General features: G+C 39.0%; 1 protein-coding gene across 3 annotated transcripts in view; it reads left to right on the top strand.

The window, feature by feature from the left end:
* The first annotated feature begins 794 nt into the window (after positions 1 to 794).
* Positions 795 to 27,962, top strand: part of RAD51 (RAD51 recombinase) — a 40,714-nt gene continuing 13,546 nt past the window's right edge. The window contains exons 1-6 of one of the 3 annotated variants that reach the window (XM_047862800.1): positions 795 to 1,083; positions 7,051 to 7,153; positions 8,637 to 8,774; positions 15,811 to 15,928; positions 17,323 to 17,414; positions 24,828 to 24,922. In XM_047862800.1, coding sequence (XP_047718756.1) covers positions 7,067 to 7,153; positions 8,637 to 8,774; positions 15,811 to 15,928; positions 17,323 to 17,414; positions 24,828 to 24,922 — 530 coding nt within the window. In that variant the 5' untranslated portion in view covers positions 795 to 1,083; positions 7,051 to 7,066. Of the gene's footprint in view, positions 1,126 to 7,050; positions 7,154 to 8,636; positions 8,775 to 15,810; positions 15,929 to 17,322; positions 17,415 to 24,827; positions 24,923 to 27,962 lie in introns of all 3 variants that reach the window. The other 2 variants (XM_047862801.1, XR_007152985.1) reach the window with 2 other exon arrangements.

Below are 27,962 nucleotides of genomic sequence, written 5' to 3'. Positions count from 1 at the left end.
TTAAGTTCCCTCATAACCCGAACTAAACGTTAACTTTCCAGTATCAGCGACTCCACGATACTTTTCTTCCCTCATCAGACAATACTATTCCTTGACCATGTCGTTAATTTCCACGCCCAAATTGATATCCTTGCTTCTTTCATCTCCTCTTCTTGGTCCAGGAAACTCCATTCACTCTTTAAAACCAGAATCACAGGTCAATCTTTCCAGTAAACCATGATAAAGTTTATCTTCTCAAAATCAATGCCTCCTTCCTCTGGAGTCTTGCAAATCTCCAGTAAAATACCAAGGCTTGATTAATATTTCAGCCATTTTTCTTCCCTTCGCTAGCTTAGTTTTCCACTTCCACCTGTCCACTCGAGCATCCTCAGCCGCATCACCTCCACGGGCCTGGAAAACGCCAGGCTCCGGGAATTTGAGTCAGAAGTTCAGAGCAATCTCAAGTGCCTAACGCTCAGGTTTAGATACTTCACAAGCAAATCAAGAATAGCTCTCTGGGGCCAGGCTTCTCCCTAGAGGGACTGAGGCACTAAAACAGGCGTGCGCCGGCGGTGCATACTGGGAGATGGAGTCTCCGGACAGCCCCACTACCTCCTGGGAGTTGTAGTCCTCGGTCTGGTAAAAGAAAAGAAGGGGGCGACTCCCAAACTTTGAGTTAGTTTTCAGAGGTAAATGGAAGAGGGAAGTTCAAAACATCATGCAAGGTTAAGTTCTCTAGGCTCATCTCTAGGATCGGGAGCAGCGTCCGAAGGGGCTGGAAGGCAGAGCCGAGGAGGGCGGGGAGACGTTACGTTGACGCTGACGTGACCCAGCCCGAGAATTTGGCGGGATCTCCGAAAGTTGCAGTTCTCCGCGCGCGCCGTGGCCTGAAACCGAGGTCTGAGGAGAGCGGAGACGCACCCGGAGGGACGCAGTTGGGAGCTGAGTTTCGCCTGGGTTGTGTGAAGAAGGCCAGAACAAGGGAGTAGAGAAGTGGGCAGGAAGCGAAGGGGTCTGGAGTCCGTCCCAGCCGGGCGCGGACCGAGCCAGCGGACAGAAGTCGGGGCGCGCAGCCAGTGGGAGCGAGGAGCGCTGCGTACCAGGGTGAGGGTGTTAGGCGCGGACTCGATTCCTTTTTGCCTCAGGGTAAGTCCCGACCGTAGCCGGCCCTGGGCCTGGCGGGCTCGTGGGGCCAAGTGAGAAAGCGGAGTTGGCGGGGTGGAGCAGGGGCATGCCCGGGCCCAACCCACCGTCCGAGCTTGTGGCGAAAATGGTGGCGGACCCCAGGCTCCAGAGCTGGGAGCAGGGGACCTTTTAGAGGCCTTCGTTTCTAACACCCATTTTATGGGGTGGGGGGTGGGGGGGGGGCAAGAAAGCCGAGATCCAGAGAGGTGTAGTGATTGGATGCCACAGCTGTTTCTGTCCGGGCCAGCGGTTCCGGATCTCTGGTCAGTCCTCTTTCCATGATACCGTATTTTACTTACAAAGTACCAGCCTCCAGTTTCCAAAAAGGTGTTTTCATTACCTAATGGAAGGCCGTTCACGCGATGCCTAGGGAATGGTCCGTAGTGAGGTTTTTTACCTTGTAAAGTGAAGTGTAACATGCTTATCGAAGAATGCACAAATCCGAAGTGTACACAGCTCTGTGAATTATTTCAAAAAGAATATACGTGTGTAGTCACCACTCAGGTCAATAGCTAGAATGTTGTCAGCACTCCCAAAGCCTTTCCTGTTACCCCTCTAGTATGTCTCCTTTTCTCTTAAAAGGTAACCACTATATTGACTCTTAATACCATTAACTAAATTTGCCTGTTTGAATTTTTTATGAGTAATCCTGTTTATATTTTTGTGTGTCTGGTTTTCCTCAACATTCTATTGGTTTATATATATGTTTGCATAAGGCAATAGTTCTTTCCTGTTGCTATATTGAATTCCTTATTCATTCTGCCCATGGTGTACATTTGGGTTGTTTCCAGTTTTTGGCTTTTTTTCTTTTCTTTGTCTTTTTATAAATTAATATTTATTTTAGACAGAGACACACACACACACACACACACACACACACACACACACACACACACACACAGAATCTGAAGCAGGCTCCAGGCTCCTGCTGACAACAGAGAGCCGTAGTAGGGGCTCCAACTCAGGAGCTTTGAGATCATGACCTGAGCCGGAGTCGGATGCCTAACCGACTGAGCCACCCAGGTGCCCCAGTTTTGGGCTGTTTTAATGAGAAAGGCTGCTGAGAACATTTCCTGTGTACATTTTGGTGCACGCATGTATGCTTTTCAGTTGATTAGTACAGAGTATTGAAATTCCTGGTTCATAGCATTTTCTATATTCAGCTTTCACATTTAATGTTAGTTTTCTAAAGTTGTACCAATTTACATTCAAACCAGTAGTGTAGGAGTGTTTAGTTGTTTCACATGCTTGCTAACTCTTGATATTTTCAGTCTATTTAATCTTACCTATTCTGGTGCCATATACTAATATCTCATGGTTTGGATTTTAATTTTCCTGATTATTAATAAGATTAAGCGTTAGTTCCTATGTTTATTGGCCATTTGGATATCTTCTTTCGTGAAGTGCTTGTTCAGATATCTTGTCTTTTTCTATTGGGTTATCTGTCTTGCTGATTTGAAGTTCTTTATGTATTCTAACGATCAGTTCTTGGTTGTATAGGTGGTAAATATCTTGTCCCCTAACTATAGTTTGACTTTACATTTTCTTTTTCTTTTCTTTTTTAGTTTATTTTATTTGAGAGAGAGGACATGCATATATGCATGTGAGCGAGGGAGGGGGAGAGAGAAAGAGAGAGAATCCTAAACAGGTTCCGTGCTTGATCTCGTGGAAGCATGAGATCATGACCTGAGCTGAGATCAAGAGTCCAAAGCTTAACTGACTGAACCACACAGGCACCCCTGACTTTTTTTTTTTTTTTTTTTTAGACGTTTATTTATATTGAGACAGAGTAGGAATGGGGCAGAGAGAGGATTCCAAGAGAATCCCGACGCAGGCTTGATCTCCCAAACTGTGAGATTGTGACCTGAGCTGAAATCAAGAGTCTGAAACTTAACTGACTCAGCCACCAGGGGCCCATGACTTTTCATTTCTCTTTCTTTCTTTCTTTCTTTCTTTCTTTCGACTTTTCATTTTTTTAATAGTATCTTTTGATAGAGTCTTAAGATTAAATGTCCAGTTTTTCAGCCTTTTCTTTTTTGGTTATTGCTTTATATATCCGGTTTAAGAAATCTTTATCCTGGGGCACCTGGGTGGCTCAATCAGTTGAGCAACAGACTTAGGATCAGGTCATGATCTCACAGTTTGTGAGTTCAAGCCCCACATCTGGCTTGCTGCTGTCAGCACAAAGCCCACTTCAGATCCTCTGCCCCCCTCCCTTTGCCCCTCCCTCACTTTTGCTCTTTCAAAAATAAAAATAAATTTTAAGAAATCCTTATCCCAAAGTCATGAAGATATCTGCCTGTATTCCAAAAGCTTTGTTTTACCTCTTACATGAAGATCTGTAATCAAATTGGAAGTTGAGTATATGTTTTTCTTATTCTGTAAGGCTCTCCCATTAACCCAGCACTGTTTATTGAAAAGTCCATCCTGGAGCACTTGTGTGGCTCAGTCAGTTAAGCATTGGACTCTTGTAGCACCTGGGTGGCTCAGTCAGTTAAGCATCCCACTCTTTTTTTGTTGGTTGGTTTTTAATTTTTTTTAATGTTTGTTTATTTTTGAGAGCGAGAGAGAGTGCAAACAGGGGAGGTGCAGAGAGGGAGGGAGGCACAGAATCTGAGCTGTCAGCACAGAGCCTGACGTGGGGTTTGAACCCACGACCATGAGATCATGACCTGAGCCGAAGTCGGATGCTTAACCAACTGAGCCACCCAAGTGCTCCATAAGCATCCCACTCTTGATTTCAGCTCAGGTCCTGATCTCACAGTTGTAAGTCCCACTTTGAGCTCCATGTTGGGCATAGGCCTGCTTGGGTTTCTCTCTGTCCCTCCCTCTCTTCCCCTCCCCTACTTGTGAGCTCTCTTTCAAAATAAATGAATAAACCTAAAAAAAGGAAAAGAAAAGACCATCCTTTATTACTCTGCAGTTTCATCTTTTTCATAAATTATGAATGTTTGCATTCAGGTGATTCTGATATTTAGCATTATCATAGACACACATTATGCTGAACCTGCTATCTAAGAGATCTGCATCTGAAATAATCAAGAACAAATGGTCATCTCTGCTGGGGCACCTGGGTGGCTCAATGGGTTAAGCTTCTGACTTTAGCCCAGGTCATGATCTCATGGTTTGTGTGCTATCATCACAGAGCCAGGAGCCTGCTTCAGGTTCTGTGTCTCCTCTCTCTGCCCCTCCCCTGCTTGCTCTCTCTCTCTCTCTCTCTCTCTCTCTCTCTCTCTCTCCCCCTCTCTCCCCCCCCCCTCAAAAATAAACATTAAAAAGAATAAATGGTCCTCTCAAAAGAAGACATACATATGGCAAACACACATGAAAATGTGCTCAAATGACTAATCAGGGAAATGCAAATCAAAACCACAATGATACAGCATGTCAGAATGGCTAAAATTAAAAACATAAGAGGGACTCATCTGACTCTTGATTTTGGCTTAGGGTATGATCTCACTGTTGGTGGGATTGAGCCCCACTTCTAGCTCTGCACTGACAGTGCAGAGGCTGCTTAGTATTCTCTCTTTCTCTGCCCCCCTCTGCTTGTACTTGTTCTGTCTCTCCCTCTCAAAATAAACTTAAAAAGGAAGAAAAGAAATAGGGGAGCCTGGCAGGCTCAGTCAGGGGAGCATGTAACTTTTGTTCTCACAGTTGTTAATTCGAGTCCCACGTTAGGTGTAGAGATTGCTTAAAAATAAAATCTTAAAAAATAATCGTAACAAGTGTTGGTGAGGATGTGGAGAAAAAGGAACCCTCCTGCCCTGTTGGTAGGAATGTAAATTAGTGCAGATACTGTGGAAAACAGTATAGAGGTTCCTCAAAAATTGAAAATAGAAATGCCATATGATTCAGTGATTCCACTACTGGGTATTTACCCAAAGAAAACAAAAAAACCCTACTAACTTGAAAAAATATATGCACCCCAATGTTTATTGCAGCATTATTTGCAATAGCCAAGATATGGAAGCAACCCAAGTGTCCATCCATACATGAATGGATAAAGTGGATGTAGTATGTAGTATGTATATGTGTGTGTGCATGTGTGTGTGTGTGTATGTATACACACACACACACGCACACACACAGTGGAATATTACTCAGACTTTAAGATCTTCCCGTTTGCAGCAATATGGGGGGACCTAAAGGGTACTATGCTGAATGAAATAAGTCCTACAGAGAAAGACAAGTATGCTATGATTTCATTTATATGTGGGATCTAAAAAACAAAAATAAACAAAAAGCAGAAACAGACCCATAAATACAGAGAACAAATTGATGGCTCCCAGAAGGGAGGAGTAGGGATAGGCAAAATGGATGAAGGTGAATGGGAGGTGCAGGCTTCCAGTTATGGAATAAATCACAGGAATAAAAGGTACAGCGTAGGGAATATAGTCAGTGGTATTATAATAGTGTTGTATGGTGTCAGATGGTAGCTATACCTGTGGTGACCTTAGCATAGTATAGAGTTGTCAGATCACTACGTTGTATACTTGAAACTAATGTGACACTGTATGTTAACTATATTTCAATTTTAGAAAAAGGAAAAAGAGGGGCACCCGGGTGGCTCAGTCGGTTAAGCGTCCAACTTCAGCTCAGGTCATGATCTCCCACTCCGTGAGTTTGGGCCCCACGTCGGGCTCTGCTGGCAGCTCAGAGCCTGGAGCCTGCTTTGGATTCTGTGTCTCCCTCTCTTTCTGCCCCTCCCCTGTTCATGCTCTGTCTCTGTCTCAAAAATAAATAAAAACAATAAGTAAGTAAGTAAGTAAATAAATAAATAAATAAATAAATAAATAAAGGAAAAAAGAACAAATGGTCATCTTTTGTCCATTCTTGAAGAATGGAGATTTCATATGTGTTATCCTTTGAGTTAAATTAATCCTGATTTAAATTGTCCAGATTGTTTTGGTGTGATTTAAGTTCATTTATTCTTGTGAACATTAAGACTTTTCACTCTTACTAACACATCTGAAGATCATGAAAAATTTTTGTTCTCAGTTCTTTTTTTTTTTTTTTTTTTTTATTAAAAATTTTTTTTTTCAACGTTTATTTTATTTTTGGGACAGAGAGAGACAGAGCATGAACGGGGGAGGGGCAGAGAGAGGGAGACACAGAATCGGAAACAGGCTCCAGGCTCTGAGCTATCAGCCCAGAGCCTGACGCGGGGCTCGAACTCAGGGACCGCGAGATCGTGACCTGGCTGAAGTCGGACGCTTAACCGACTGCGCCACCCAGGCGCCCCTGTTCTCAGTTCTTTTCAACCTGAGCAATCTTAACTCTTTTATCATAATAATCTGACTAGGTATAGGCCTATTGCTCATATGGAAGATTTCAGACTGAGCAGGGTACTTGAATGTTATTTATTCACTTAGGCATTCACTCAAGTCTGGAATGATTAAAATGGTGATATTTAAATTTCGAATTTCATACATTACTGTTAGAAGCAGAATATGTGACTACAAGTTATCCTTGGCTAAGATGGGAAGTATGTCTCTCATTTCAGCCCACTGTCTTATCACTGGCTTATGGATAGTCATTCTGTACCTTCGTTTCACTCCTGTCCCACCACCCCCAATCCCTACTTGCTGGAAGGGAACAATGGAATAAGATTCGGCCCCTACCTTCCTACCTATGAAGCAGGGGAGCTGGGGATATAGTTGGTCTAGTTAAGCTGTGCATCATTATGAAGCAGACTAGTTCTGGCTCCTCCTAAACTCTTTTTGATACAACTAGCTAGGTGGAAGGGAAAGGGTGATGAATATATGTTCGTTTTCCTGCCGTGGGTAGGTCAGTGATTAGACCAAAAGCCTAACAAATAATTCTTCAGAGATTTATTGCAAAACTAAGTTTACAGTTCTGTACTCTCTGGCCGTCTGTATTTTTCAGTATTGAATGCTGAGTAATGGCTATGCAAATGCAGCTTGAAGCAAATGCAGATACTTCAGTGGAAGAAGAGAGCTTTGGCCCACAACCTATATCTCGATTAGAGGTATGTGCTTTGTTGCTAATTTTGAGATTATAATGCAGGATTAGTGTCTTCTACCTGTTGGGAGAAATCACAGGTTTTACATAAACCATTGGTTTATTGCCTAAGGCCAAGACCTAAATTGGAGTTTTTAGAAATACTGTCAAGGATCCTGTGGAAAGCTTAACATGGTTGCTAAGCATGTCTGGCCAGATCTTTTTTGTTAAGAATTCTTCTACTTTATCATTTTTCTTTCTCAGAGTTGCGTTGTCAAAACCTAAGGAGTCTATGGGTCCCATGATGGAGTCTCTGTGATGTTTATACTACATATGAAATTGCTATCCAGGGAATTACAGTGGCCTGGGCCAGCTCTGCAGGGAAAAGAGAGGACCATTGTCTCTCCATTGACCCGTATCTGCTGAAGTTACTAGCAAGACAGCTGTCATGATCAGAGAGAAGCACTTGTGGTTATTAAGGTATAAGAGCCAAGGTCCAATTCAGGACTGCACAAGAGCATCAAGTACCAGAGCTGCGGCCTTGTACTATTTCTTCCCATTGTGCAGAGGCCCCGGTGTGAGTGCAGCTGACATAGGCTGAAAGAAGTAGGAGGGAAAGCAGAGAAAGCTTTCATTCTTCTCTTTACACATATTCCTATCATCCCCAGCTAAGCTTCAAGACTCCAGAAGTTAATTTAAATAGGTTTGTGTTAAACATTACAGGGTTCAGAGTCAACTTTTGTTACCATGAGCATCCTTATACCGACATATGGGTTTTGCTTATTGCTTAAATATTAGTAGAGCTTGTTTCTATGGACAGATAATATTCTCTCCCCTCTCTCAAACCTTCCCTGACCTGCAAATACATGCATATTCTGCCATTAACCGATATTGTCTCAGAAGTCATGGTTTTGGTGACTAATAAAACCAAAGCTAACCTAGTAATATAGGGAGGAAGAGGTGTCTTTGGGTGGTTTGTTTTGAGAAGTGGTATAGGAGTCCCCAACCAAAAGTAATCCCCCCCCCTTTTTAATGAATAGAATTTATTGTCAAATTGGCTTACATACTGTTTTTCCCATTTTTAAGGTCAGTTGTTAGATCAGAGCTTTCCTGTCAATCATTTTTTATGTGTGCTTGATGTAGAAAACATTGGGAAACACTGATTTTAAGGTGGCCTTTTAGGACCCAGGGTCTTAGCGTTCATTTAGAGTCCCAGTCATAAAAATTTGAGAGTTGCGGGCTTATTCCCAGTGCCTGGGAGTTACTGGTTTGGTCCCGTTTCATGATGGATACATAGGATACATAGGATAGTGCTAGTTTAAAATTTTCTTTTCAGAATGAAAAGGTTGATAATTTGTTATTAAATACCTGATATGTAGAGCATACTTTTCACAGCTTTTGCATATAATATCACAGTTCTTCAAAATAGCTCTGAAATGGGTAGGGCCAATATCCATATTAGACAGATGAGAGAACTGAAGCTTAAATTTATCCATGGTTTTCACTTGCAGCAATGTGGCATAAATGCCAATGATGTGAAGAAATTGGAAGAAGCTGGATTCCATACTGTGGAGGCTGTTGCCTATGCACCAAAAAAGGAACTAATAAATATTAAGGGCATTAGTGAAGCCAAAGCTGATAAAATTCTGGTAAGTACTGCTTATGTGAGCCATTAGTGGGAATAGTACAAAAGGATATACAGTGAAAGGTGGCAGTGTTCCTCCTTTCATCCCTCATTGTGTCATCCTGGCCCCCTTTCCAGAGGTGACTGCATTAGTTAACTATATATATGCCTCCTTGCATAAATTGGGATTTTCTGTCAAGGAAATCGCAATTTCATGGTATGATATAAGTACTGCCAAATTGATAAGTTTGCGTTCCCACCAGCAGTCAGTGGTATGTACCTTATCTTTCTAGAAATTATGATCTCATGCCTTAGAAATATATTCATTAGTTTGTAACCACAAAAAGAGTTGCAAAAAATATTCATTGACATGTTCATGATATAAGAAAGCAGGCTAATAAAATGTCTAAGTGTATATATATATATGGTTGATTTGTGTTTTTAAGAATGTGTGTATTTATGTATAACACATGCACAGAATAACTACACTAAAATATGTTATTTCTGGATGGTAAGAATGTGAGCAATTTTTATTTTTGCCTCAATTTTCTGAAGTTTCTGCATTTTCCATAATACACTTGTTTTACTTTCAGATAAAAAACTTTATTTCTCAAATATTAAAGCCATGTTAATTAGGCTCTAAGCGTGTATAATCTGTTAGTTGACTAATCACAGGCAAGATTCTTTTTTTTTTTAAGTTTGTTTTGAGAGAGACAGAGACCACATGAATGGGGGAGGGGCATCAAGAAAGGGAGATCGAGAATCCCAAGCAGGCTCTGGGCTGCCAGCACAGAACACAGACAAGATTCTTCTATAATGACAAGAGAGTGTGATTTCAAATCATGCTTTTAGTTTTGTTTTGTTTTTTAACCTTAATGACATAAAGGTGATTTTACTGGCTTAACAGAAATGAGGTAGTAACCTAATAATCCCTTATATAGCACTTTAACTTTGAAATCCCATCCCTTTCATATATATTCTCATCTGGCCTTCATAACAACACTGAAAAAGATAGGGCAAGTATTATCTCTGTTTTACAGATGAGGAAACTTAGGCACAGTGGTTCAATTATTTACCCAAGGTCATGCAGGCAATAGCAGAACTGAGACTAGAATCCAGTTATTTTCATCCTATCCTATTCTGATCTTTTCTCATCTCTGTTCAGTGTCTTATAGCTCCTATTAATTTTTCTTCATAATTCTCCATGATTACATTTTATTTTATGCATTTATCCTTTGGTATTTATATACATAATTTGATTAGCTTTACCGTTGAATTTTTTTGTTTTGTTTTTTAATGTTTATTCATTTTTGAGAGAGAGAGACAGACAGAACATGAGCAGATGAGGGGCAGAGTGAAACAAGGACAGAAGATTCAAAGCAGGTTCTGCATTGATAGCACAGAGCTGGATGTGGGGCTCAAACTCATGAACTCTTAGATCATGACCTGAGCTGAAGTCAGACACTTAACTGATTGAGCCACCCAGGCACCCCCTACCCTTGAGGTTTTTATAGCATAAAGTAAATATCTATAAAATTGTATTTTCATATTATTTTGATTACTATTATAGTTTCACAGAAATTTTTCACTGAAAAGATCTTCAAAGGCTAAAGAATCTTCAAGAAAAACTGCATCTTTTGTTATGGGGTAGCTTCAGTGTATGTACTGCTATGTAACTTAGTCAAATGGACAATATCTGAGATTTGTGAGTACTTATCTCATACATTAATATGTACACAACCTGATGAATTCTGTTTTACTGGGTATTCTAAGAGCTTTGAATTTTTTTTTTTTTTAACGTTTATTTATTTTTGAGACAGAGAGAGAGCATGAACGGGGGAGGGTCAGAGAGAGAAGGAGACACAGAATTTGAAACAGGCTCCAGGCTCTGAGCGGTCAGCGCAGAGCCTGACGCGGGGCCCGAACTCACAGACCGTGAGATCATGACCTGAGGCGAAGTCGGACGCTTAACCGACTGAGCCACCCAGGTGTCCCGAGCTTTGAATTTTTAAGCACTGGGAGGAGTGTTAACTTCATTTCTTTAGACCATTCTGTAATAGTAATTCAGTCTGGGCTCAAAAATTATAATCCTTAGGGTGTCTGGGTGGCTCAGTCATTTGCGTTTCCGACTCTTGTTTTCAGTCTAGGTCACAATCTCATGGTTCCTAGGATCAAGCCCCCGCATTGGGCTCTGCGCTGGTATCTCAGAGCCTGCTTGGGATTCATTCATTCATTCATTCATTCATCCATCCATTCATCCTCTCTCTCTCTCTCTCTCTCTCTCTCTCTCTCTCTCTCTCTCCTGCTCCTGTGTGCACGTGTAGTTTTTCAAAGTAAACGTTAAAAAAATTTGTAATTCTTAATTTAAATCTTTAGAGGAATGATATTGCTATCTATGGAAGTATAAAGTTGTCATTTATTGTATTACTTAAATATGTTTGTTGAATTGGTAACTTAATTGGAAATAATAGTTCTGAGCCCCTAGTACCTTAAAGAGTGTTTATCATACTAAGCCAGTAAGTGTCTCTAAAGTCTATTTGTTGTTTTTTTTCTGGGCATTAATATTTGTGACAGAAAAAATCCTGACAGAATCTTTGATTATGCCTGTCTGACCTTAGTTTTAGATATCAAGTTAATGTTTTGCTTTTGTGAAAACACAAATATAGACCTGTAATAAAGTGAAATAAGATATGCAGAATGATATAGAGATGAGTCTATTTTTCCATCCTCTCTGATTTCAGACATTTTATATTGTGAGCTTCTAGTGGGTAAAGATTAGTTGTGTTATTTGCTTTTAAAGGTTAAAGAAAGGGCGCCTGGGTGGCTTAGTCGGTTAAGTGGCCGACTTTGGCTCAGGTCATGATCTCGCGGTCCGTGAGTTCAAGCCCTGCGTCGGGCTCTGTGCTGACCGCTCAGAACCTGGAGCCTGTTTTGGATTCTGTTTCTCCCTCTCTCTGACCCTCCCCCGTTCATGCTCTCTCTCTGTCTCAAAAATAAATAAACATTAAAAAAAAAAATTTAAAGGTTAAAGAAGATTTCTTCAGTCACTGTAACTCTTCCCTCCCATTTCTATTCCCCCAAAGTCTTTGAAATTCAGATTTTCACCAAGAATACCTACTATCATAGTGGAGAAAGGAAAATAAAATCCATTTTCAGTATATCTGTCGAAATGGTTGAGAGAGAAAGATTTTGTGAGTGAAATAATGGATTCAGAAGGTGCAGAATTCTTCAGTGGTCTTTTCCACATTTCAAAGTTTATTTGTAATTGGCTTCTGTTGAACTATGTTCTCTTGGTGTACTATGAACAGTGACAGATTCAGCACAGATATTTTTTGTTACATGTTTTAAAAAATTTTTTAATGTTTATTTTTGAGAGAGTGTGAGCGGGGGAGGGGGCAGAGAGAGAATGGGAGGCACAGAATCCTTAGCAGGCTACAGGCTCTGAGCTTTTAGCACAGAGCCTGATGTGGGGTGAAACTCGTGACCACAATATCATGACCTGAGCTGAAGTCGGATGCTCAACTGACTGAGCCACCCAGTCGCTCCTATATATTTTTATTTGCTATTCTATGTCTCGTGTTCAAGAGTTTGGTAGTTCTTGGCTGTAGATTTAAGGGGGTACCTGGGTGGCTCAGTTGGTTAAGTGTCCAACTCTTGATATCAGTTCAGGTCATGATCTCATGGTTCTTGGGATCAAGCCTCAAGTCAGACTGTGAGCTGACAGCCTGGAACCTGCTTGGGGTTCTCTGTCTGCCTCTCCCCTGTTCGTGCACGTGTGCTCTTGCGCTCTTGCACTCTCTCAAAATAAATAAGCTGCTGAAACATTGCAAAAAAAAAAAAAAGCCTATAGATTTAAGATTTCACCTAGCACATACGAAAGTAAACTTATTATGTAAGTGTGAGAGTAAAAGTAAAGTTCTCCAGATTAGGCATTTGCATGGTTTTTACTTAACATTTCACTGTTTACCATTCCGTTCCTGTAGGAGCTCAGTGACTAGAAAATGTAGGAGTTAAAATGACAAACAGGGAAAGCATCTCCTGTGTTTTTTCCTTAGTATTTTGTTCTTAAAATTTTTAAGCTTACTGTAATGCTGAAATAATTTATAATGAAAACTCATATACCCACCACCTAGACTCTACCATTAACATTTTAATATATTTGACTTATCACCTGTCTGTTCATTGATCTATCCAGCAATCTGTCCATTTAATAGAAGTTACAGAAAGATCATAGAAAAAAGGAAAGAAGTTATCACAGACATAATTTAAGAAAATTTCCGGGGCACCTGGGTGGCTCAGTTGGTTAATTGCCCAACTTTAGCTCAGGTCATGATTTCATGGCTCGCAAGTTCAAGCCCCGTGTCGGGCTCTGTGCTGACAGCTCAGAGCCTGGAGCCTGCTTCAAATTCTGTGTCTCCCTCTCTTTCTACCCCTGCCCTTCCCCTGCTCATACTCTGTCTCTCTCAAAAATAAACAAACATTAAAAAAATTTCCAGAGCTAAAGGGAAGCAGAAGTCTCATATAGTATGACCTCATGGAGTGTCAAGTACCCACACCTAGACATGTGAGTGTGAAATTCCAATATACCAATCATGAAGAGAAGATTCTGAAAGATTTCAGAGGGGAAAAAAAGCAACTCTAAAGGAACAGAAAATCAGAAAGACCACATTTCTTTTCAGAAATCTAGCAGGTAGAAGCTAGTAGAGCAGTGTCTTCAAAGTTCTAAGGGCACATAATTTTAACCTAGAATTCTGTTTGTAGCAGTTCTATTAATAATTCAGGCAGAATAAAACATTTTCAGCAATACAAGAATTCACTTTTTTTTTAAGTTTATCTATTTTGAGAGAGAGAGAGAGAGCATGCATGCAAACAGGAGAGGGGCAGAGAGAGAGAGGGAGCAAGAGAGAATCCCAAGCAGGCTCTGCACTGTCAGTGCAAAGTGGGATATAGGGCTTGGACCCACAAACCGTGAGTGTGATCATGACCTGAGCCGAAATCAAGAGTTAGATGCTTAACCAACTGAGCCAGCCAGGCACCCCAGGAATACAAGAATTCAGAACATTTTTCTCGTATCCACTTTCTTAGGAAGGTACTTGATGATATTCTTTTAACAAAATGAAGGTGGAAAACCAAAGATCTAGGTTAGACTCCAACCTAAGAACTCAGTGAAGGAGTGTCTTTAGACAGTAGTTAGTCTAGAGAGCAAAGACCCCAGTTTGGAAAAGAAAAAGGAACTTCAGGCAGAAGGGTTTCAGTAGAACACATGGTAAGATTGAGAGGTCAGAAAATTTGAGAAATGATAAAATCAGAAAATACTAGAGAAAGACATGACTCAGATATAAAAGCAAAGTAAATGGAGCATGATTTTGAAACTGCTGGCATATAAAACAATTCATTTGAATTTGACAGCAGAAGCCTTTGAGGGGCATTGAGTTGTTGACACTGGAACTTTAGTATTTCTAGTCCATCGTTTGATTCTGCAGTGAATAAAATTCACAAAGCTGTAATACAGACATTGTAATGTGTTTTCAAGTGAAATAGTATTAGACTTTTTCTTTGTGGAAAGTTTTTAAATTACAAGATTAATGTCAGTACTTGCTATAAATGTATTCAGATATTTCTTTTTTTTGTAGTTACACTCACAGTTTATTTTATTGAATTTAGATTCAAGTTCAACTAATCACTTGTACCTTGACTTGGATTATTTTTCTAGTTGAGTGAGTTTTAATATTTAATAGTTTTTAAAATAGGAATTAGCCTATTTCATTAGTCACGTAATTTGTTGGCATAGAGTTATGATTTTGTAAGCTTGATAGTAATGTCTCATTCCTGATTTGTGATGAGTCTTTTTATTTCTTTTTTATTTATTTTTTTAATGTTTATTTTTGAGAGAGAAAGAGCACAAGCAGGGAAGGGGCAGACACACACACACACACACACACACACACACACACACACACACACACAAAATCTGAATCAGGCTCCAGCACAGAGACTGACTCAGGGCTTGAACCCACGAACTGTGAGATCATGACCTGAGCTGAAGTCATATTCTCAACCAACCGAGCCACCCCTAGTCTTTTTATTTTTTTCTTGATCTAACTAAAGGTTTATCAATTTTGCTGATCTTCTCAAAGAACCAAATCCTGGTTTCATTGATTTTCTCTATTGTATTTCTATTCTCTATTTTATTAGTTTCTACTCTAATCTTCCTTTCTTCTGCTTGCTTTGTTTAGTGTACTCTTTTTCTGGTATCTTTAAGTGGAAGTTAGGTTATTGATTTAAGATCTTTCTTATAATACTGGCATTGATAGCTATAAACTTCCCTTTAAGCTCTGCTTTTACTGCATTCCATAAGTTGTGGTATGCTGTGTCTTCATTTTCATTCACCTGAAAGTATTTTCCGATTTCCCTTGTCATTTCTTCTTTGACTGATTGGTTATTTAGGAGTGTATCATTTAATTTCCATTATTTGTGAATGCATTTATTTTTAAATTTTGGAATTAATTGATAGATGGTTGAAGTCTTACCAGTGACTGCAAAATAGGATTTAAATGTTTTCAACCTCGACAGTATAAGAGAAAAGGTACAGGTGACGGAGATGGTAAAGTAGATATGGAGGGAGAAGAGACTGAAGGACAAATGTCCTCATTTAACAAAGTAGAAAGTTAAGTGAGAAAGTCTGTGGTTGATGGAACAGGAAACGAGGACTTAAATATATTGTTGGACTTTGTGCCATATTGTCACATTTGTCATTAAGTCAGGCGAAGTACATATATGTTGGTCTGTAATAGTTTTTTGTTTTTTTATTTATGTGGATGTATTATTTGAATTAGTAATTTCAAAATTAATCTTCTTCGAGTCCCTAAATTAGTTTACCCTTTAGTTGCCAGAAAGATAAAATAATCCTAGAATTAGAACTATTAGTATTTTGATAACTTTTTAAAGAGAAATCATTCTAGAAATATTATTAGATGTTGTTTCATCCCACTCTATGTCTGGTTCTTGTTTTATTAATAATGAACATATTTTGTTGATTTGACATTACTTAATTTTCCCAGACTGAGGCAGCCAAGTTAGTTCCAATGGGTTTCACCACTGCAACTGAGTTCCACCAAAGGCGATCAGAGATCATACAGATTACTACCGGCTCCAAAGAACTTGACAAACTACTTCAAGGTATGGTAATCCCTTATCCTCTGTTGTAAACTACAGTTAGCAAAGCATCCAGGTCACAGAACAAAACTAAAGTATTTGGGTAGAATTCGTGTGTTAGATATGATTAAAAGATAAGAGAACTATCCACATTGAAGAAGTAAGACTGCTGTAGGGTGGGACCTGAGTTACACAAAATTGTCTGCCAATTAATTAATTCAGTTTCCATTTAATACCACATTCAGAGGGTAAGCTCCCCCTGCCTAAAGAATTAATTATAACCTACTTTAACACAAGGTTGAAAATCTGATAACTAAAACACTCCATGTTTGAAGACTAGGTTACAGTATCAATCCATGGTAGTACACACTAATATTTAGGACTTTATGGAAAGCTGTAAAGTTTTTTTGAACTTTTGAAAACACTGCTGCCCTAAAAGATTTGTTTCTTAGTGCTTCACCAAATATTTCAACATTTAAAGTTTTCATTTTGGGGGGAGACAAAATAGTATGCAATCAGCAATCACACTCAAATTTGAGTGTTAGCCCTCCCATCTGTACCTCCCCCCAGCATTTACTGGAGGTATTACATGTGCAAATTACTTAATATCTCTATGCCTCAGTTTTATTATCTTCATAATAAGGATAAAAAGACTTCCTACCTTATAGGTTATTGGAATAAAGTGAAATGGTACATATATATGTGTAGCACAATGCTAGATACACAATTAACAATTAGAAAGTACTAGATGATATTATATCTGTATTTTTTAAGTGACTGCTTATTGACTTGTGATGGTATAGTTCTATATCTCTAGTTAAAGCCACATGTGTGATACAGTTACATAGAGCTGTACACAGATACACAAATGAGATGAGTGTACCTATAGTTGGAGAAATATGACTGTATCACTGACAGCTTTCTGATATTGATACTGTACTGTAATTATATAAAATGTTACTCTGGAGGAGGCTGGGTGAGAATTCATGGGATCTTCCTGTACATTTCTTGGCAATTAAAAAGAAAAAAATTTGTTAATGTTTATTTACTTTTGAGAGAGAGAGAAAGAGACAGAGGCATGAGGGGGTAGGGGCAGAGAGAGAGGGAGACACAGAATCTGAAGCAGGTTCCAGGCTCCAAGCTGTCAGCACAGAGCCTGACGCAGGGCTCGAACCCGAAACCACACGATCATGACCTGAGCTGAAGTTGGACGCTTAACCGACTGAGCCACCCAGGCGCCCTGGCAATTTTCTATAGATCTAGAAATATTTCAAAATAAAAAATATTTTAAGAGTTACTGATTGTTGAAAAATGGATTTCCAAATTATGTATACATCTTTTTGATGAGCTCCAAGGGCATTTCTATGATTATTGTTTCTGAATGTTTGTATTTTGCTAAAGGATATTTCTTACTTTAGGAGGAATTGAGACTGGATCAATTACAGAGATGTTTGGAGAATTCCGAACTGGGAAGACTCAGATCTGTCATACATTGGCTGTAACATGCCAGGTAAGCTTTTGGGCTCTAACCAAATCAGCAAAAAAAAGTTGATTCTTGTTATTTTCAAGCATCTTTTGGGTTGGAAATAAAAGGCACTTTCTCTATCCCTAAGACTAATTAGAAGGTAGACTTCGTATTGCAGAATTCTTCATTGTGCTAATACTTTCAAATTTTTAATTTCAGATACTTTCTTACCATCCATTAGGCCTCCCCAGGCTTCACCTGCCTTCTTCACTAGTCTAGATTTTATGATTGATCATTAAAGTCCTTCCTTTACAAATACCCTCAGATTTATATTCCCCATCAGAACAGATGCCAATTTTGGATGAACTCTTCTCAGTCTTCTCTGAGAGCTGTCTTCTGAGTGCTTGTTCCCTAATAGCTAATCATACTGGAGAAAAATCATACCGTAAAGCTGATTGTCTGCATTTTATTCTTTTTTTTTTTTTTTTTTTAGTGTTTTATTTATTTTTGGGAGCGAGCGAGCAAACACAAGCAGGGGAGGGGCAAAAGGAGAGAGGGAATCACAGAATCTAAAGCAGGCCTCAGGCTCTGAGCTATCAGCACAGAGCCCAACATGGGGCTCAAACTCACAAAACGTGAGATCATGACCTGATCAAGTCGGACGTTTAACCAACTGAGCCACCCAGGCACCCCAACTCCTCCTGTTTTCTGCTCTACCTCGTACTAAGTATCTTCTCCATTTCTACTTATGCTCTCATTCATAGGACGATTTGGAAATAGACACAGATAATTAATTGCCTGAGATCATATTGTATTGAAAATCAAACCCGACTTTACAAGCCCATGCTCTTAAAACCTTTATAAGAGTAAAACCTGTACCTGGCTTGTTTTCTGCTGTATTGCTAGTGCCTAGTCAGTGCTTTGCACTCAGTAAATACTTGAAGCAATGGAGACAATAGAATAGATGTCCTAAGACATATTCCTTTGTTTGTTTTAAGATTTTATTTTTTAAGAAATCTGTACACCCAACGTGGAGCTCAAACGTACAACCTGAGATCAAGAGTCATCTGCTTTACTGACCAAACCAGTCAGGCACCCCAGCACATACTTACTATAACAGAAATTGTATGGAGGAAATAGCATAACTTTTTTAGGAAGAGAGAGGGATTACTTCACCCTAAAGTAATCATGGAACACTTTAGAGAGATAAGGGATTGGACCATACTCCTGAAGAATGCTAAATTTGAGTAGGTAAATAAATTAAAAAGCATTTAACTAGGGAATGGTATGTGCAGAAGTGCAGGAGCCCAGGGGCATGATATATGGAGAAGACAATAAATAAACCCGTTTATCTAGCTCAGAGGTCTTACTTGGAAAAGTCGTAGGAGATAAACCTTAAAAGGACACATCGAGGTACACCTGGCTGGCTCAGTTCGTGCAGCATGTGACTCTTGATCTTGGGGTTGTGAGTTTGAGCCCCACGTTAGGTATGGAGATTACTTAAAATCTCTAGGAGAAAAAAGGACAGCTCAAGAACACGTTTTAGAAGGTCTTCGCTATAATGTAAGGAGTTTACACTCGATTCTGTAAAGAGTGGAGATCATAAAATCTTCCTCAACCGAAAAGAAATAAGTAGGGGGGCTTGGGTGGCTTAGTCCAACTTCAGCTCAGGTCATGATCTCACAGTTCGTGGGTTCAAGTCCCATGTTGGGGTTTGCACTGTCGGTTTCAGAGGGAGAGTGTTCGCATTCTCTCTCCCAAAAATGAAACATTAAAAAAATTTTTTTTGAATAACAAGTAATATTTTCAGAAATACTCTGGTAGCAACCTGTTGAGAATTGGAAGAAGAGGCAAAAGCTGACGATATTTAATGGATGATTATTATAAACATCAGCTGATTGGGTATAAACTAAAATAGTCACATTGAAGAGATACAGGCAGAAGATGTAAAAGGCGGCATTTAATGACTGATGATAAAAAATATATATATCCTTCAGCCCAACAATGTATTAATTTGGTAAACTCTAGAAAGGATTTGGGGGAGAGAGGTAGTTTTTATGGAAAGATTAGTTCAAATTTAGAGAATTGGGTTTGAGGTAATGAGACAACCAAGTAAAATTGTCTAGCGGTATTTAGAGATGGTGTAACTAAGTCCTATGTAGAGAAGTAACATTGGAATCTCTGAAAATGAAAGATCTGAGAAGAGATAAGAAGGATATAGAAGGGACAGTGAACAAATTTGTCACTGTTTTGCAACTTTAAGCAGTGTTTTGAGGAGCCCTTTTTCTTCTTTGGGGTCCTAACATTCCTTGGTTTAAGGGTATGTTGCTGTGAGTAGCTGGCCCAGTGAGTACCTTGGAACCTGGCCCATTACTATCGGTCAACTCTATTAGAATTTTTGAGGCTAGGAGTGCCTGGGTGGCTCAGTCAGTTAAGTGTCTGACTTCAGCTCAGGTCATGATCTCATGGTTCGGGAGTTGGAGCCCCACATTGGGCTCTGTGCTGACAGCTCAGAGCCTGGAGCCTGCTTCGCATTCTGTGTCCCCTTCTCTCTCTGCTCCTCTCCCCACTTGCGTTCTCTCTCTCTCTCTCTCTCTGTCTCTCTGTCTCTCTCTCTCTCAAAAACAAACATTAAAAAAAAAAATGTTAGGGTCTCCTGGGTGGCTCAGTCATTTGAGCATCGACTTTGGCTCAGGTCATGATCTTAACGTTTGTGGATTCAAGCCCCGCATTGAGCTCTGTGCTGACAGTTTGGAACCTGGAGCCTGCTTCAGAGTCTGTGTCTCCCTCTCTCTGCCCCTCCCCCACTCATGCTCTGTCTCACTCTCCCTCAAAAATAAATATTAAGAAAAAATTTTTTTTAATTTTTAAGAATTTTTTTAGGCTTTATTACAGTTTTAGGTATTTTGAAGGAAATGGCATTATTTTAATCTAGATAGATTATACTCACTTCTCCCATGGACACAGCTTACTGATGAAGTTCAGGAACAACTCACATGAAATTTGCCTCTTTATAGCAGTATGACAGAGGAGGGTTACTGGTATCTTTCTATTCTAGTGTGAATTCTTATCCTCTCAACAACAGTAGTTCTTGGAACTCATTTATAAATTGTTCTCTTTTGTGTTTTTTTTTCCTCTTGTAAAAAGAGTTTTGAACTATCCCTCATAATTTATTCAGTATTTAAATAGTTTATCAAAAATGTTAATTATTTCAACGTAATGTGCTATGGTTTCAGATGGTATTACAAGCCGTAAAAAAAAAAAAAACTGGGGCGCCTGGGTGGCGCAGTCGGTTAAGCGTCCGACTTCAGCCAGGTCACGATCTCGCGGTCCGGGAGTTCGAGCCCCCCGTCGGGCTCTGGGCTGATGATGGCTCAGAGCCTGGAGCCTGTTTCCGATTCTGTGTCTCCCTCTCTCTCTGCCCCTCCCCCGTTCATGCTCTGTCTCTCTCTGTCCCAAAAATAAATAAATGTCGAAAACAAAAACAAAAACAAAAACAAAAAAAAACAACCGATTTTGTGGGGCACCTGGGTGACTCAGTTAAGCATCTGACTTCAGCTCAGGTCGTGATCTCACCGTTCCCGAGTTTGAGCCCCGTGTCAGGCTCTGTGCTGACAGCTCGAAGCCTAGAGCCTATTTCAGATTCTGTATCTCCTTCTCTTTGCCCCTCCCTCCCTCTCTTTCTCTCTCTCACTCTCAAAAATAAATATTAAAAAAAAAAGAAATACTTATTTTGTTAGCATCCTGTGTCTTACATAAGTTCACATTTTAGTAAGACACATATATCTGCAGAGACTAATATTTTCTCAAGTCACCCAACAAAATCTTTTTTTTTTTTTCATGTTATAGATACGTACTTCATTAGTCACAGCTTCTACGTTGAAATGGTGAATGTCATTTCTTGAGATAGGAAAATGCTCTGGTTCTTTGTGAATAAAGGTGTTTGGAACAGTAAGAGGCCCAGCTTGATAGTCTCCTGGTTTTTTTCATCATTTACCTTTTTCCTTTTAATTTTAATTATTTAATTCTCATTTTAATTGCTTCTTTTCCTGATTGCTCTACTGATCTTTTTGCTGCAGACCAAATGTCACCGTATGTCTTATGAGACAGCCAAGTTAGAATTCCACTGTCAGGTATACCTGAGCCATTGTTGTTTCTCCTCATAAAGAATTCTGAGGAGGAGAGATTGGGGGTAGAGGAGAACTTTGAGACTGAGACTTATAAAGGGGGGAGCATTGAGAAGAAGAGTGGTAGTGAGCAATAGAAGCTGTAGCTTACTGCCTGGGCACCATTAGAAAACTGTTAACAAAAGGGAAATATAGCACCATGATGTGGGTCATTTGACAGGTTATGTTACCTTTTTAAGTAGAAATGGTTTCTGCATGTTGTTTTGACAGAGATTCATGTGGAATAAATACTTACAGCATATCTGTAGTGGCTAAGGCAACTACGTACACTTGATCTTAGCCAAAAGGCCGAGAAGCAATTAGGGCAACTACGTATATCACGCTTATGCTCTTCAACTGTGCAAACAGAATCCTATCCTGGGACTATTTATTAAGTAGATTATGCCTGTCAACAATAAACTGAAGCAAAATTCTCAAACATATCCTTTCTATAAAAGTAACTGAACATTCACAGGTGACTGAACACCTATAGAGCTTTTTTTGTTTTGTTTTGTTTTGTTTTAAGAGACAAACATGCTAATTCATTAATAACAGAAAGGATTACATTTCACCATCCCGAGACCTGGAACTAGAGGTGTAGAGAGGATGTTAGATTACTGCTTGAATCTAAACATTTTCTGCTCTCATTTGTTGAGATTTTCTTAACTTAATTTTACCTCTTAATGAAATAAAATTCCAGTACATTAGATCTCTATCTAATAATGAAGTTATGTAAAGCTGAGAGCCACAGTTAGATTACAAAAATAAAGAACCCATGTTTGTTCAAAGTACTAGAGATATTTTCAAATTCAGAGAATACAGTTTATCAAAAATTGCAGTTTTGAATGCATATATGCCCTTTGACAGAAAATGTGGCTTCCATGGGGCATCTGGGTGGGTCAGTTGGTGAAGGGTCCAACTTTGGCTCAGGTCATGATGTCACGGTTTGTGAGTTTGAGCCTTACATCGGGCTCTGTGCTGACTGCTCAGAGCCTGGAGCCTGCTTCAGATTTTCTGTCTCCCTCTTTCTCTGCCCCTCTACTGCTCATGCTCTATCTCTTTCTCTGTCTCAAAAAGAAACATTTAAAAAAACTTTTTTTAAATGTGGCTTCCACAATTTTCACATAAAGTCAAGAATAAATGTACAAAGAGTTTATACCATAGCATTATAAAATGGTGAAAGTTCAGAACAACCTGCATCACTAAATTAGGAAGTAGGGTGAAATTATGTTACTAAGTAGTTATTAAAAATAGCTAACTTGGTGGTGGTGTCCCAGTCCAGTAACACAAGATAACTGCAGTGGCACTGGAGGGCAAGATGGAGGGGACAGAATGGGCTGGAGTGCAGAGCATGCAGTCCATCCCCTTGAAATTGGCTCAATAAACAGTGGGACCTTGTCCACTTTTCTGTCAGTCTGCCTACCTATACCCAGCCACCTGTGGTCTCCCTTCTTCCAAAGAGGTCACATAGCTGAAAAAGAACCTCTTCTCATGCTAGCAGTAAAGATAACAAACAGTGAGAAAAATGGGGATCCTCATTCATCTTAATTCCTTAATTTCTTCAGCCCTGAGTCTCAAGATTTTCTCCTCCCCAAAAAACTAAGTCAGCCTTTGCTGTCCTTTTGGCCAGTGATTCCAAACATTTCCTCTGTCGAGACCTCTTTTGTTGTATACATATCCTTTTCTCCTTCCGTGGATTCTTAGGATTTAAAAGATAACAATCTTTTTCCCCTTTCCAAATTAACAAAGCCTCTGTAACTGAGTGCTAAGGTCAATGCCGTAGGGGTAGACATATCATCAGATTTCAAAGTGCTTTTTGTACGTCAAGCACTGTGCTAAACACTTTATGTGAGTTATTTAATCTTCAGAACAATCCTATAAGGTGGGTTTTATCTACATTTTACAGAAAAGGAAACAGATTAATATTCTCAAGGTCACATGGTAATGGCAGAACCACATATGAAAAGCCTTTGTATGAAACTGCATAGATTATGATCTGGAAGATTACTTCTGGGAGATGGGAGGGATAAAGAAGAGCTTTTAGTTTTTACTCTACTTATTTCTATATTGTGTGAATTTTTAAATCAAGCATATAGTACTTTCATAATTTTGAAAAGGATTTTCTCAGAAATAGGAAAAAGAAATTTTGATGATATAGGCCCTTAATGTAAAATGTCCTAAAGGATTTTCCTTAGAATTTAAAGGTGAATTATGGCTCCAAAGTAGATTTCTAGGGTGGAAACTACCCTTTAGCATAATTCACTTAAAATTTGTAAAACTCAAAGGTGTCTGGCATGGAATGGATAGCCCAAAACTGAGATTTCCCTAAGTGGTTCATAAGACTGTTTTCGTTTCTTTCCTTTTTCTTTAAACTCTACTTTCCAGGGCACCTGGGTGGTTCAGTCGGTTAAGTGTCCGACTTCAGCTCAGGTCATGACCATCTCATGGGTCATGAGTTCAAGCCCCACATTGGGCTCTGTGCTGACAGTTCACAGCCTGGAGCCTGCTTCAGATTCTGTGTCACTCTCTTTGCCCCTTTCCTGCTCACGCTCTCTCTCAAAAATAAATAAATGTTAAAAAAAATTTTTTTTTATTTAAAAAACTCTCCTTTTTTTCCTTTTGTTCATTTTTAACGCCTGTAGGTACTATTGGAACGAGCACCTTTTTTCTTTTTTTTTTTAAACTTACAAGCTAACGTAGTAAATAATCTTTCAAATGTTTGTACTCCGGGCTCCTAGGTGGCTCAGTCATTTAAGCATCCAACTTCGGCTCAGGTCATGATCTCACAGTTTGTGCATCTGAGCCCCACATCAGGCTCTCTGCTAACAACGCAGAGCCTGCTTCAGATCCTATGTCTCCCTCAATCTTTGTCCCTACCCCATGCTCACTCACGCGCTCTCTCTCTCTCTGTCAAAAATTTTAAAAAAACATTAAAAAAAACTTACCTGGGATCTGAAAAAAAATTTTTTTAATGTTTGTATTCTTGAGAGAATTGTTCAGTCTTATATTGGTATGCAGACTTAGAATTTTATCATCTACTTTGAACTGTATTTCCAAGCAATCCAACTCTGGTAGGACTCTGGATTCACTTGGTGTGGGTCACCATGAGCTTCATAATTCCTTGTTTCTACTATTTGTATTTCTCTTAGAAGGGAATGCTTCCTCCCTACTTCTGAGTGTCTCTTTAATGTATTTTTTCCCTTTGCCTAATTGGGGTGAATGGGGAAGTTGATTAGTTATATCAGAAGAAGTACAGTGTTCATTTCCACATTGTTATTTTTGTTCTCTCTAGCTTCCCATTGACCGAGGTGGAGGAGAAGGAAAGGCCATGTACATTGACACTGAAGGTACTTTTAGACCAGAAAGGCTGCTAGCAGTGGCTGAGAGGTAGGTTACTCGATTAAATAAATCTGGCCTCACCTGTCACTGTAGTGATTGCCAGGGTTATTAGTATGTCTGAAGAGTGTCTCTTCTCTTACTTCTGTGTATTCCAATGTTATGTGTAGTTCAGAAGAATGACCTTCCATAGTAGAGGAAAGTGCTCTTCTTTAAAATCTATGAGTTATTGTCAGACTGGATAAAAAACTACAACTGTATGCTGACTCCTAGAGAAACACTTTAGATTCAGAGACACATAGGTTGAAAGAAAAAGGATGGTAACATATTGCATACAAACAGTAACCATAAGAGAGCTGGAGTGGCTATACTAATATCAGACAATATAGACTTTAAGACAAAAAATATGTATTACTAGAGACGAAGAGGAACATTGGGAAAATAGAACATTATAAACATATCCATACCTATCCTCAGGCCCCAAAATATGTGAAACAAAAACTGCCATAATTGAAGAACAAAATAGACAATTTAACCATATTTTGTTGGGGACCAGTATCTTACTTCAAAAGACCTGTAGCGTCATATTTCATGGTGAAAGTCTGAATGCTTTCTCCTTAAGATTGGAAACAAGGTGAGGATGTGTACTCTCACTACTTATATTCTACTGAAGTGGAATATGCTGAATGTACTGAAGGTCCTAGTCAGTGAAGTCAGGTGAGAAAATGAAATGAAAGGCATCCAGATTGGAATGGAAGATGTAGAACTATCTTTATTCACCAATGACATGCTCCTGTATGTAGAAAATCCTAAGGAATCTACATAGACACAAAACTGCTAGAACTAGATTAGTTCAGCAAGGTTGTAGGATATAGTGTCAGTATGCAGAAATCCATTGTATTTTCATATACAAGCAATGAACAGTTCAAAAATTAAGAACCCAATTTCATCATTCACAGTAGCACTGAATTCCATTCACTGTCAAAAAGATCAAAATAGTAATAATTTCAACAGAAGACTACAAAACATCGATGAAAGAAATTGAAGATCTACATAATTAGAGAAACAGTCCATCTTCATGGATTGGAAGACACAGTATTACTAAAGTCTTAATTTTTCCTCCAACTAATCTATGGATTCAGCACAATCCCTACAGAAGTTTTAGGAAACTTTTTTGTAGAAATCAACAAGCTGATTATAAAATTTATATAGAAATGTCTAGGATCCAGAATAGCCAAACCATTCTTAGGGTGGGGGAGGTGAAGAGAAAGAACAAAATTGGAGGTCTTGGTCTTCTTTATTTTAAAATTTACTATAAGGCAACAAAAATTAAGACAGTGTGGTACTGGCATAGGACAGACATGTGAATCAGTGAGACAGAACTGAGAATTCAGAAATTAGCTCTTTAATTTATAGTCACTTGATTTTTTTTTTTTTTTTTCTAAATTTTTATTTTTGGGACAGAGACAGAGCATGAATGGGGGAGGGGCAGAGAGAGAGGGAGACACAGAATCGGAAACAGTCTCCAGGCTCTGAGCCATCAGCCCAGAGCCCGACGCGGGGCTCGAACTCACGGACCGCGAGATCGTGACCTGGCTAAAGTCGGACGCTTAACCGACTGCGCCACCCAGGCGCCCCTATAGTCACTTGATTTTTGATAAAGATGCCAAGGCAATTTAATGGTTCCCAATTAAGAGTCTTTTCAGTAAATGGTGCTAATGTTGTTGGGTATCAACATGCAAAAAAGATAAATTTAGACCCTTACACCATACATAAAATTGACAAAAATGGATAATAGTCTGATAACTCTTCAAAAAATTAAACAGAATTATAGTATAATTCAGCAGTTCCACTTGTGAGTATATGCTCTAAAGAATTGAAATACGGACTTTGGTACTTGTACACCAGTGTTCATAGCACTAATCACAATAGCCGAAAAGTGGAAACAACCCATTTATTCATCACTAGATGAATGGATAAACAAAATGTCATAAACACACAATGGAATATTTTTTAATCTTAAAAAGGAAGGAAATTCTCATACATGATACAACATGGATGAATATTGAAAATATGCTAAGTGAAATAAGCCAGTTACCCAAGGACAAATTATATGATTCCTCCTCTTATATGAGGTACTTAAAGTAGTCAAATTCATAAAGGTAGTAGAACAGTGGTCCCCAGGAGCAGGAGGTGAGGGGATTTAGGAGTTATTATTTAAGGGATACAGTTTTAGTTTGGGATGATAAAAAGTTGTAGAGATGGATGGTGGTGATGGTTGTACACTATGGAAATGTACTTACTGCCACTGGACTGTACATTTTTAAAAAGGTTGAAATGGTCAATTATATGTCATGTATATGTACTTTATTATTACTATTTTAAGGATGATGGTCCTAAATAAAATTAATACTATAAAACTTAGGACAAAAGGGCAGGCAAAAATATTTGTGATCTTGAGGTAGGCAAAGATTTCAAAACACAATCCATGAAAGAAAAAAATTGATGTTTTTATTTTCATCAAAATTTGAAACTTGTGTGTTTCAAAGAACATTAGTAAGAAAGTACAAAGACAACCCAGAGAATGTCAGAAAATATTTGCAAATCATGTATCTGAAGGGTCTAGTATCCAGACTATACAAAGGTCGCTTAAAATCCAACAATAAAAAGACAACCCAATTAAAAAATGAGCAAACTATTTGTATAGCTGTTTCTCCAAACAAGATAAATGGCCAAGAAGCACATGAAAAGATGCTCAACGTCATTAGTCAAGGGGAAAAACAAAACCACAATGAGATACCACCACCAGGGTAGCTGTAATAAAAAAGGTAGTAACAAGTGTTAGGGAGGATGTAAAGAAACTAGAATCCTAATTGCTGGTAAGAATGTAAAATGGTCCAGTCACTTTGGAAAACAGTGTGGCAGTTAAATATAAAATTACCACATAACCCAGCAGTTTCACTCCAGTTATGTATGTACCCAAGAGATACGAAAACATATCCACATACAGACCTGTATATGGATGTTTATAGTATTGTTATAATAGCCCCAAACTGAAAATAACCCAATTGGCAATCAACTCATGAATGAA

This window comes from Prionailurus viverrinus, chromosome B3 (assembly GCF_022837055.1).
Source record: "Prionailurus viverrinus isolate Anna chromosome B3, UM_Priviv_1.0, whole genome shotgun sequence".
NCBI classification, from domain to species: Eukaryota; Metazoa; Chordata; class Mammalia; order Carnivora; family Felidae; genus Prionailurus; species Prionailurus viverrinus.
This window is presented reverse-complemented; position numbering and strand designations above follow the sequence as displayed.